General features: G+C 43.3%; 2 protein-coding genes across 2 annotated transcripts in view; one reads left to right on the forward strand and one right to left on the reverse strand.

Annotated features, from left to right (window-relative positions):
* LOC8069869 (auxin-induced in root cultures protein 12) overlaps nucleotides 1–829 on the forward strand; it is a 1203-nt gene extending 374 nt beyond the window's left edge. Inside the window, exon 2 of the mRNA XM_002444156.2 lies at nucleotides 18–829. Within this exon, the coding sequence (XP_002444201.2) occupies nucleotides 18–783 (766 nt within the window). The 3' untranslated portion in view covers nucleotides 784–829. The remainder of the gene's footprint in view (nucleotides 1–17) is intronic.
* LOC8069870 (iron-sulfur assembly protein IscA-like 2, mitochondrial) overlaps nucleotides 11761–12680 on the reverse strand; it is a 3620-nt gene continuing 2700 nt past the window's right edge. Inside the window, exon 4 of the mRNA XM_002445335.2 lies at nucleotides 11761–12160. Coding sequence (XP_002445380.2) covers nucleotides 12098–12160 — 63 coding nt within the window. The 3' untranslated portion in view covers nucleotides 11761–12097. The remainder of the gene's footprint in view (nucleotides 12161–12680) is intronic.

Below are 12680 nucleotides of genomic sequence, written 5' to 3' on the forward strand. Positions count from 1 at the left end.
TTCCCGCAGCGGTGGCGTACGACGACGGCGCACCAGCTCGTGGTGGTCCTGCTCGTTCTGGCCTTGCCGGCGGCCATGTCCGCGTGCACTAGTGAGGTCTTCCCATCAGGGAAGACCTACGTGACGTGCCAGGACCTCCCGGAGCTCGGCGCGGCGCTGCACTGGACATACTACGCCGACGCGTCGCTGTCGCTGGCGTTCGTGGCCGCGCCGGCAGCGCCCGGCGGGTGGGTGGCCTGGGGCATCAACCCCACTGCTGGCAACGGCGGCGGCATGGTCGGCACGCAGGCGCTGCTGGCGTTCGTCGCTGGCGGCGCCTCCTCGTCCTCGTCCACGCCCACCGTCAGAACCTACAACATCACCGGCTACGACGCGGTCGGCGCCGCCTCGACGCCCATCGCGTTCCCCGCCGCCGACCTCGCTGCAGACGTGGGCAGCGGCGGGAGGATCCGGCTGTACGCCACGCTGCAGCTGGACAAGGGGATGAAGGTGGTGAACCAGGTGTGGCAGGTCGGGTCCTCCGTCACTAGAGGAGCTCCCGACGTGCACGCCATGGCACCCGAAAACCTGGTTGCCATGGGCAAGCTCGTCCTCTCCGTTGGGACCGCCGCCGCAAGCAGCCCTCCAGCGCACGCCGCCGGCCCGTCCAGCAACAGGTCGTCTTCTTGGCCGCCGTCAGGCTCAGGCAGGCAGATGATATCACGGGGGGCAGGCACGGACAGCGTCTCCGCGACGGCACACGTTGTACTGGCATTGCTGGGTTTCTGGGCGATGGTAGGATAGGTGCTGTTGCAAGTGTATAAACCGATCATTCATGTCCTTGTGTTGACGTGTTCTTGCTACTCGTACGTTGCCATCCTTCCGGATGCCAGCCACCGACTCAAAAAATAATCTAATAGGTCTAGTTCAAATTAAACTATTTTAAATTTAAAATAGCTAATTTTACGAAAATTTTACTACATGACTGACTCCAAATAAACATACTGTAAAATATATATTATTTATTTAGTACGATAAATATCAGTATTTTTATATAAACTTGGTAAAAACTTTAATTTTTTTTTACTTAACATTTTTCTAGAAATTATATTCTTTTTTGAACCGGATAGTAAAACTAACTGAGCAGACATGTTTTGGGATAAAAATTGTTGAAGGCCAATTTCAATAGAGGTTTCAAACATGTTTCGTTCTGATTTAATATTGTGATACATCAGCACAATTACTGAATTAACATGTTAATCTTGGAGAGAGGTAGACGGAGAGAGTCTTGTAGAGTAACTTTGTCATAAAACTCCTCATTGAGATTGACCTAACAAACTCGTCGAGCCGCATTGCGCAATGAATTTTTGAGGTCGCTATTTCTTTTTTACATCAATTTACACCCTTCATCTTTTTTATGATCTCAAAGACTCGTTCAGTTAATCCCCTTAATTTCTTTCAATCGTTTTCAATTCTCATCAAATCGAATAAGGCGTGAATCACTGAATGATTGTCAACTCTGCGGTGTCACTCAATGCGCTGCCCGAAAGGAAAAAGGACTCGGAAAACAGAAGTCCTACCAATGGAGTGCTCTTAGGAAAAATTAAAAGACCTGAAAAACAGAAGTCCTACCAATGGAGTGCTCTTCAAACGTTCCATAAAAAAATAGCACTGTAGGAGAGAAAAGAGCAGCAACAATCATAAGTATTCCATCATCACGGCGTCTGTGCTCTCTAAAGCCAGGACCAGATGCACGCCTCGCCTGGACAGATGGAGCAGCAAATGGTTTATCAGGGATTGTGGTATGATTCGTCAATGGCACGCCACACCGGCCATTGCCATGACAAGTTGGTGACCACGACCACCACGGTCGGAGACTCAGGCGGTCAATCTGGCCTGGATGCAGCCGTGAAGGAGGACTAGTTCATGCTCAGTGCAGTTGTTTGTCCCTTTCGAGGGATCGAGGTGCTTGGACAAAACCTTGACCTATTCCTCTCCACTTTGCACGGGTAGCCATCCACTATCTAAAAGATCTCCTCTTTCTTTCCAATATATAAGGTGGTTGTGTTTGGTTTCAAGATAGCTACGATGAGATGACCCTATCTCTGATTTTGTTAGATATGTGTATATTTGGTTACGTTGAACTTGAGTTGTATTAAGCGTTAGAATAGAGCTGGAGTCGAATTCTGTGTCTTAGAGGGCCATAAATATGAGGCTACCCCTGTTGTAACCATGAGCACCTCGTTAAAAAAACATCGTGCCTCGGTGTCATTCTCGTTTGCGTATTTTTTCTATGTCGATTATGCTTCTGCGTTCATCAGTGAATAGATCCATTTAGATCTGAAACTAACCGTGCACTCTAACAAGTGGTATCTAGAGCCAGATTTATAGAATAAGATCGTGTGAGGTGCGATGGATATGTTCCACACCGCGCAAGGCTCACACGGGTGTGCCCAGAGAAGGACATGGCGCAAGGTGGAGCATGACGGCGATGGACGACTCGATCGGTGGAGTTCAAAACTTCGAGCGGGTGGCTCGGACCATCCAATGGGCTGCAATCAACAGTGATCGTTCTAGACGTGGAAATCGGGTTGATGGCGGATGGTGGCTGCTGTTCGATAGGGGTCGGTCAGACGTGACGGCTAGGTTCGACGGTGCGGCTAGAAGGCGTCATGGATGAAAACAACGGCTTCGACTCGCGGTCAGAATGATGGATGGTTGATCTTGATAAGGGGGGTCGTTGCAGGATAAACAACGATGGTGGTGAAAACCACAGTGAACTCTGTATATTTTGGAGAAGTTTTTAGTGGACGATTACATGGCTCAGCTCAATGGTGATGTGCAGGATCCCGTGCGGCTCTTGGCGATCAAGGAGATAGGACATTCTATTTTTGATCGATATGGAAACAGAGTTCAGGTTATGGTGCCGTGCTGTGGGCCAGGAAATGCTGCAAACAGGTTGGCGTACGGTTGCCAATAATTGTACGAATCAGAAGTCTAGATGGCTGATCAAGATTTGCTGGATTTTGGTATTTATTGGAGAACCGGCCACTTGTGGGCCCACTATGGTCTCTGTAGGAAATTGTGTACATACATGCGTCTTGGGCGTTCAAATCTGGGAAGGTCTATGTGCGTGAGATCTCTGGAAAGGAAGATAGACAATTTGTATACGCACAATATATATTTGGAATCTTGCATGGCTCTGTAGAGGGAGTTGCCATGAGGTGTCCATGCTAGACTCATGTGCATGGCTATTGGTGTTTGTTTTGGTGACCAAATAAATTAAGGAGGCAAGGGTGTACGTGTTGGTTTCTGGTTGGGAGAAGATCCGTTTATGATCAAGAGACAAAAATAATTAGCCCAGGCTTACACGGGTTACATGCGGAGTCCAATTCTGTTTGGAACTGTGTTGATTCGTTCAAACTCCATAAAAGCAGGGATAGTCCACAGGAGATTGCATCCAAAGCAATCTGGAGCTGCTAGTGACTCGTGCTTGTGACGGTTGAAGACGAACAACGGGTAAAAAGCCCTAGTTTGGTTTTGCATAATTGATGAAACCCTTGTACTAACCTTTATCCTAAGTATGTGTAGACTTTATGAGGTTGGTACATGCCAAGTGATGGAGCGAGTGATGATCATGGTGATGACCACAAGATGATCAAGTGCTCAACTTGGAAAAGAAGAAAGAGAAAAATAAAACCCTATGGAGATGGCAAAGGTATTGCTTAGGATTTTAGTTTTGGTGATCAAGACACCATAGAGGGTGTGATCACATTTAGGATAGATAGCCGTACTATAAAGACGGGAATTCTTTGGCTAAGCGGTTATCAAGTGCCACTAGGTGTCATTGTTCATGAGCATGCATTTAGAACATAGTGAGCTAACTTAACTCCTTCGAAGAAAATTATTGTGAAAATACTAACACACGTGCACATGTTGGTTTACACATTGTGGCGTTGGCACACTTTGAGAAGGAGGGGGAGTTTGAAGGGTAGAGAGAGGATGGGTTCCTCTCTCCCTCCCGCCGAGCTTGCGAGGCGGGATTCGGCGCTTTTTGAGAAAATGAAATGCATATTTTCTATTGCGCCGGTGGGAAATTTGGAGAAATCGCGGGAGTGTTTCTCGCTGAGCAACACCCACCGGACGCTGGCCTAGAGGCACCGGACGCTGTGTCTGTGTGTCCGGTGTGCAGGCAGTGCCTGGCTCAGCTAGGGTTAGGCACCAGACGTAGGTTAGACCCTGTTGGAGCGTCCGGTGTTTTGAGTCCGGTGTTCTGCATTTTTGCAATACTCTCTGGGTATGAGACTGGTGAGCACCGGACGGTCCGGTGCTCAGCGTCCGGTGACCCCGCGAGTTTGCAGACCTCCCTAAGTTTTAGTCCGGTGAGTACCAGACGCGTCCGGTGGCAACTTAACCGCATCCGGTGCTCTGCAGGTGACCGTTAGAGATCGATGCGCGAAAGTGGATAGGGCAACATGTGGCTGTTTCTAGAGCATCGGACGCAGGGGTTGAGCGTCCGGTGCCTCCTACTTGAGCGTCCGATGACCCCGTATTTTGCCCACTGAAAGAGCCAACAACTCTATTTGTTTGAGGAGCTTATATATACGTGTTGGCCGGCTTGGGGCTCACCCTCTTGGCATTCTAGCATACTTGACATCCTTGTGAGCCTAAGCAAACACCTCCCACTCATCTTCTTCATAGATTATTCATCTTTGTGAGATTGGGAGTGATTCCAAGTGCATTTGCTTGAGTGATTGCATCTAGTGGCACTTGGGGATCGATTTGGCTGCGGTTTTCTTATTACTCTTGGTGGTTGTCGCCACCTAGACGGCTTGGAGCAGCGGAGGAGCATTGACACGAGTTGGTGATTGTTCGTGGCATCTCCCGGTGATTGTGAGGGGTTTGTACCTTCCCTGGCGGAGAGCCGAAAGGTAACTCTAGTGGATTGCTTGTGTCATTGAGTTATCTCACTTGTGGGTCGGTTCTTGCAGTGTCCTAGTGAGGACGAGGTTCGTGCTACACCTCTTAGCCACCGAACCACCAAGTGTTGGTCGACACAACGGGGACGTAGCGTGCTGGCAAGCACGTGAACCTCATGAGAAAATTGTGTGTCTCTATTGTGATTGTTTATTGGATTTGTCCCGGTGATTGGACTTCATATTATTGATTGGTTCATCCCCTCTACGCGGCGGTATAACCCGCAAACTAGAGTAGCTTACTTACTTATATAGAAACTTTAGATAGCTCTCTAGTGTAAGTAGTGACATAGCTCTTGTGTGCCTAGTGATCATATCAACTAGAATTGTTGGATAGGTGGCTTGCAAACACCCTATTAGAGCTAGAGCAAAAAGCTACGCTTTGTTATTTACTAACCTCTTGCTCTAGTGAGTTTGTAGAATTTTTAAATAGGCTATTCACTCCCCTCTAGCCATATTAGGACCTTTCAATGGGCGACGCTCAAGCGGGTTGACTTCGTCGTGTGCAAACGGCGGGACAGTCAACGAGGCTTGCAAGCGGCATGACGGTGCACGGGTGGTGTATGACGGCAGCGATGACATGACATATTTTCACAACACGTGCGGGAGACGTGTGTTTCATTGACGTGTGTGCTGCAGCGAGGAACAAGCACGTGGGTGACGTGCTTGGTGCGCTTGGAGCGAGCACATGGGCGTTCATAAGGTACATGATTTTTCGGCGATCTGTGGCAACAGGCAGATGGCGTCAATGACATCCAAATTTGAGGTGACGAGGTTTGATGGCACCGGAAACTTCAAGCTGTGGCAGACAAGGGTGAAGGATCTGTTGGCTCAACAGAGTATCTTGAAGGTACTCAGTGGGATTAAGCCGGAGGAGGTAGATGATGATAAGTGGGAGGAGATGCAGACGTAGGCATGTGTGACCATCAGGTTGTGTCTCTCTGATCAGATCAAGTACCATGTCATGGAAGAAACTTCGCCGAAGAAAAATTGGGATAATTTGGCCAGTCAATTCATGTCCAAGACGGTGACTCAGAAGCTATATTTGAAGCAGAAGTTATTTGGCTTGAAGATGTAGGAGGGGTCAGATCTTGCAGAGCACATCAATGTCTTTAATCAATTGGTTGCTGATCTTATGAAGGTCGATGTGAAAATTGATGATGAAGATAGGGCTATTATTCTTTTGTGTTTGTTGTCGAGGTCTTATGAGCACTTGGTTACTACACTGACATATGGAAAGGAAGACATCAAGGTGGAGGACATTGTTGCTACATTACTTGCTCATGATCAAAGGAGAAAAATAATGCAACAGAAGAGTCTTTTGGTGATGCTTTCCTAGTCAGGGGTGATCGTGGTGTGGATGATAAGAGGGGCAACAAGAAGAAGGGATCATGGTGCTATAAGTGTAAGGGTTGGAGACATGTAAAGAGAGACTGTCCAGAATTGAAGAAGCATGGAGGATCCATAAGTGTTGTGATTGCCAACAAGAAGAAAGACGACTCGGATAGTGATGGCGATATTCTCACGATGTCAAGTGAAAAGTCTTGTGAAGCGTGGTTGTTAGATTCCGCTAGCTCGTTCCATGCAACATCGAATAAGGAGTTATTCTCATCATACACTGAGAAAGAAAATGATTTTGCTTACTTGGGAGATGGTTCAGACTATATTGCTGAAGGAGTGGGCGACATCAAGTTCAAGTTGTATGATGGCGAAGATATACTGCTTAAGGGTGTGAAGCATGTGCCGGGGTTAAAGAGAAATTTGATTTTGCTTGGTTTATTGCATGAAGAAGGCTGGTTGTATCAGGAAGTTTGTGATAAGAAGACCTTAAGAGTCATGCATGGAGGCAAGACGATCATGATTGGTGAGAAGTCAAGTGCACACCAATACAAGCTGAAAGGAAGCGTTGTTGAAGGTGGAGTCAAAGATGGCAATGCAAATGTGGCGGTGTTCTATCCAGGTGGTGATGCGGCTGTGGGATCAGCCTCATTAGGCCGTTCTAAGTGAGCGGCAGAAGAGACAGCTCAAGTCCTGGTACACGGAGGTTCGTGCATGGATGGCTTCAAGATGGCGTGCATATTCGCCAAGGTGGAGTTTGTTAGATATGCATCGAATATGTGTATATTTAGTTACATTGAACTTGAGTTGTATTAGGGGCTAGGATAGAGTTGGAGTTGAACTCTATGTCCTAGAGGGCCATAAATATGAGGCCACCCTTGTTGTAACTATGAGACGACTTGGGATTGGTTTGGGTGGCGGCGAGGCCGCGGGATCGCCCGAATACCGGTGTAGCTATTGTTTATGGGGAGGAGCGCCCGTAGTCATTGCCCGGAGGATTAAGCATATTGCCGAACCTCGTTTAAAAAATATTGTACCTCGGTGTCATTCTCATTTGCATATTTTCTTCTATGTCAATTATGCTTCCGCGTTCATCGGTTAATATATCCGTTTAGATCTGGAACTAACCGTGCACTCTAACAAATTTCTTAAATGAGATGATCTCATTCTTGTTTAGTTGAGTGGACAGGATGATCCTTATTGTGTATTTGGTTTAGGGACGTCAAAAAATAGGATAAGGAGGGTGACACTTGTTCGCCTCTCATATTTCTTTCCCTTTCTTAAACCTATGTGTCCAAACAACAGCCGCACCCTACCCCAGATCGAGCTCGCTTACAACAGTTCTGTTGAATGTTTAGTCATTTTATGACATGCTTTAATCCATAAAAACAACATCAGATATGACGTGACACATTCAAATATAAGAATCCATTCATCACATATGTGGATCCGCTGTCGAACCATACATATTGTCATGTGCGTTAGAGATGAGTTCAATTTGTACCCTTGAGTGGAACCCAAGTTGGAGGCAGGGGGCATAAACATCGTCATGTGCGCTAGAGATGAGTTTAGTTTATACGCTTGAGTGGAACCCAAGCTAGAGGCAAGGGGAACACTATTGCCAACACGCCTAAGCCCCTTATCCGTGCAAGGAGATGAGGCTAGAGATCGCAGAGAGCAGCTCAAGCTCAAGAGATAGTGGAATGAGGAAGAAGATGAAGCTCAAGCTTCTCATAGGAGAGGAAAAGCTGCTGCCATTAAGCCGCCCCTACCCAAGGGGATGAACCTAGACACTATAGACAAAACACGACCTTTATTTATTTGCTCTTTCTTGTCCACCCATTTATGCGTCGTGCCATTTTTGATCGTTGCTTTGACCATGTGACCATTGTGTTGAGGTCCAAAAGGTGGACCAACACATCAGGTCTGGCCAAGGCCATGAGCGTGAACGCACGTGTGGTCCCCCAACTCTCCCTCTCACCTTGTCTATAGGAGCACCAACAAACTTTCTATTTAAGTTGAACACCTTTTTAGTGAGTGTGCCATGTGGTACTAATCCTGCTCCCACTTAGCATTAATTCTAGGCCTTTGGAATTCCTTTGATCAATTGCTAGATTGACTAACCATGGGCCAAACTCAATTGAATCCGACAAGTTTCTCAACCTTTGAATTGCTCTTCCTCCCCCGCACCTCTTCCTCCTCTCCTCTACCCAATTCCACTTTTCCGGTCGTTCAGAGTTTTCCTTCCCCGCGAACGATCCCACCGTATCTTCTCTTTTCCTCTTCCGTTCCCACTTCCTTTTTTTTCCCAGCAAACCATCCAACAACAAACGATAGAGCTTAACTCTCTCCCTTTTGTTGACGTCATCGCTGATGTCATGTTAAAAAAAGCAAAACATTTATTTCAAAATGTTATAACTTCTGAATAGTGTATCTATTTTTATTTACGTTTGCATCACTATGTTCTATGCGACGAGACGAACAAAACTAGACCCCACTTACATATGTTTTGAAAAATTTTATTTTATTAGTAATTTATGTGTATTATAGAATAACATATAATTTATAGGCTATAACTTATAAGAATAACTTATAACATATAACTTAGCATATTTCTACTAATATGTTGTGATACTAATTTGTACATTTAAGTTTTGAATATAACTTATACACCTAACTTTACATCTAAGCCATTCATCAAGTTATATAACTTATAAGTTTTAAATATAACTTATATATCTAACTTTACATAAGTTGTGTTTCATAATTTTTGTGTTTCTAGAATTTGGTTTATTCATGTGTCTGTTAATGACTTTTGTGTTTGCAGTTTTGGTACAAGTTAGTTAATTCGTTCCTTTGTGTTTAATGACTTTTTATACATAAAAGGTGCTCTATAACTCTTAAGATTTTAAGTTTTTCGCATAAGTTATATTTTATAACCTTCATGGCATAAGTTATATGATGTAAGTTAATATACATAAATTGGTAGTAGAAAAAATAAATCTTTGAAACATGTGCAAGTGGGGTCTAGTTTTGTTCGTCTTGTCGTGTAGAACACATCACGAAATTAAAAAAAGATACGCCGTTCTGAAGTTATAGTATTTTGAAATGAATATTTCTCTTTTTCTACAGTCATCCTTAAAAACGTGCATGAATGTAGAAGTATGGAAGAAGCGCTCCGCATGTGCGGTTGGTTGCCAAAAGAAGAAAGAGGTGAGAGTTTTTTTCAAATAAAGTATGTCTGAAATTGATCGTTCGATTTAATATTGGTGAACGTCCGTAATTTAGTGAGGTCGTCTCCATCTCGTCTTACCTCATCTCCAAATCACCACACTACCATCTGCAACAATTTGGTAGACATGATCTCCATATATATAAGGAAAAACCTCTTTGAGTCCACAGGGCGAAGAGACCTTAATTCATAATCATGATCTCCATATGAGGAACAATATAATATGATTCAGCAACATGTTTTGTACGTGTTGTTTTGATTATCCCACTACCACATGAATTTCAAGGAATTGCACATTTAATAATGTCCCAAATTTCTATACTCCATATGTCATCACAATATAATGAAGCACCTGCACATGACTTATTTAAAGTTGTTACTAAGATGTAGGATCTTTCAAAGTAAACAGCCAAAATAAAAAAATGTTATTCACAGCCATCACTTTGCCCTAGGCAAACACAAAAGCTTACTTTTGATGAATGTTTAGTTTTATATTAGATTTCTACATAGTGTTAACGTTTGGGCCAATAAGCCCCCTTGCTCTAAGCACCAAGTACATAAATATACATTCTTAATATTCTAATAAAAATTATTATGTATAACCAGTGAATGGTTTCTTGTCTGCCAAAATATTCTCAGATACTAAATCATTCAAAACTAATTTCGAAATAATACAAATGTTCCAAGAGCTCTTCAATTCTCATGTGTATCAATATACATACCCCATGGAGCAACATCTTCTATTTTACTACTACTAATTCAAGGCAATTTTTTGGGCCACTACGTTAATCTTCACAAGAAGTGACGGGAAAAAAGACACATCTAGAAAATCTCACAAATAGAAAGAACTTGCTATGAGCTTAGGAAACTTATCATTAAAAAGTTAATCCAATCTATGCCATTACAATTTCACGATATTCTAATCGTGCCATTACAATGTCATGGGCCTTTGAGACATGGCATTTCTTACCCTTTGTTCTTTCCTCAAAAAATTAGACCGAAATACCCTACCTCCCTCTCTCCGTCTTCCCTTGTTCATTAAAGGAATGGAGCTCCACTCATCCTTCCCAAACCCTGGACCTCCCTTCATAGATGACATGGACGTCTTCATTGAGGACTTAGCCGTAGTTTGGTTTGTCTGTCATCGACAGGTTTGCCCCTATGGGACGTTAGATCCACCTCAATGTCTGCAATGCACTAGCCCATCAATATTCTAATTTTGACCCAATTCGTCCTGTGTGTTTTGTTCTAGTGGAATTAGGGCACTCCCAATGCAAGACTCTATCACAGAGTCCAAGACAATTAATTACATATTATTTATGGTATTTTGCTGATGTGGCAGCATATTTATTGAAGAAAGAGGTAGAAAAAATAAGACTCCAAGTCTTATTTAGACTCTAAGTCCACATTGTTCGAGGTAATAAATAACTTTAGACTCCATGATAGAGTCTGCATTGTGAGTGCCCTTAGACTCACATTTGGTTACCTAAATAGGTCGGGGATAGTGAATTTTTGTAGTTCTAAACATACCACATCCATTTTTTTTACACAAAACGGAGGACAAAAATGTTTTAGTTAGGTGATGAACTTGGAGAACTGAACATCTGATGCATTCAAAGTCAAAAGAGAGCCTTTGAACACTACTCCAATTGTTTTTTTTTTGCGAAGATATGCAATATCAAGACAATTAGAACAAGATTAAGGAATTATTGGCAGTTTAAGCCTAGCGTGAATCATGACAGATGATTATCTTAGAGCTGGGATAGGTCATAGAACAAGATTAAGGAATTATTGACAGAAGAGGTTTTCCCAAGAGGAGAAAGAAGGCTGGCCTCTGACAAATACGAAGTTACTTTTGTGGATCATATATGAACAATTATAAACTTTATTTTTTTTACGAACATATGAACAATTGTAAACAGGAGTAACTTATGCCAAAACAGCCAAGTACTCACATAATGAAGACAATGAGGAGACCCACCAACATGCGTGAGGTTTAACAGAAAGTTCACCAAAACCTTCAAAAATATACAATTAACTCCATGTCGTCCTCAGCATCACACACTACCAAAAGACTGAAGACAGCCTGAAAAACAGCATGCACTTTGTTTCCATCCGAACAGACCAGAATGCAGAGATATGGGGAGAGTAGTGGCATGGTAGCATTATCATTACATTTTCACAATCAAGCATGTGGAAATATATTATTACATGGAGACACAGAATTATTGAGGATTGAGACTAAAAAAATTCTCAGTATATTCAGTCATATCAATACAACAATAGAATGTTCCTCTTATTTAGCATTTTTGTAAGAAGCAACATAAAGTCAAATGCTAATAGCCACAAGATTACATGTACACAAACTTGTCATCATAAGACAACTATCACAAGTTAGAGGCATACAGATTGAACCACACAGTTTGTGATGATATTGCTAACAGTAACAAAACTCAAGAAGGAACATCTTCAGAACTACCAAAAAATACCAATTGTACACTCAGATTCAAAGCATATGTTCCGCTACAGAATGCTATTTCTGGTTATTGATCTCTTCAAGGTAACATTGAAGCTATTTCACCATGAAAGAACTCTTGCAGCTGCAGCCCCCAACAGCACTAGGATTTGTTGAAACCTGCATACCGTAAAGGCAGGGTATAAATCACAACAGAACTCAAGAATAAAGATGTTCTTAAGTTGAGCAAAAGCCAAGATAGTTGTGTAGCATGAAACTAACAAAAATAGCACTGCCCAGTGGCCCAACACCCTGAACCCACTCCTCCATAGACTAACCTATCCACTACCTGTCATGGGCAGCCAACGGGCTGTCTGGGCCGACGGGGCCCAGTTATCTTTATAAGTTCAGTTATCTTTGTATTTGCAATTTATTTAGTCCCAAATAGGTTATTTAGCAAAAGAGGTGAAGTAGAAGGAACATAAATATCTGTAGACTCTATTGATATAATCAAGCAAGGAATTATGGAGAAACAATTCTAGTCTCCCTCAATCTCTCAAGCTCTTGGCAAAGCATAAGGCCTAGTTATCCCAAAATACCCCCTCAATCTCTCAAGCTCTTGGCAAATCATAAGGCCTAGTTATCTCCCAAAATATCCACCTAGTTATCTTCATATTTTATCGCAAATAATCTCTAGTTG

This window comes from Sorghum bicolor, chromosome 7 (assembly GCF_000003195.3).
Source record: "Sorghum bicolor cultivar BTx623 chromosome 7, Sorghum_bicolor_NCBIv3, whole genome shotgun sequence".
NCBI classification, from domain to species: domain Eukaryota; kingdom Viridiplantae; phylum Streptophyta; class Magnoliopsida; order Poales; family Poaceae; genus Sorghum; species Sorghum bicolor.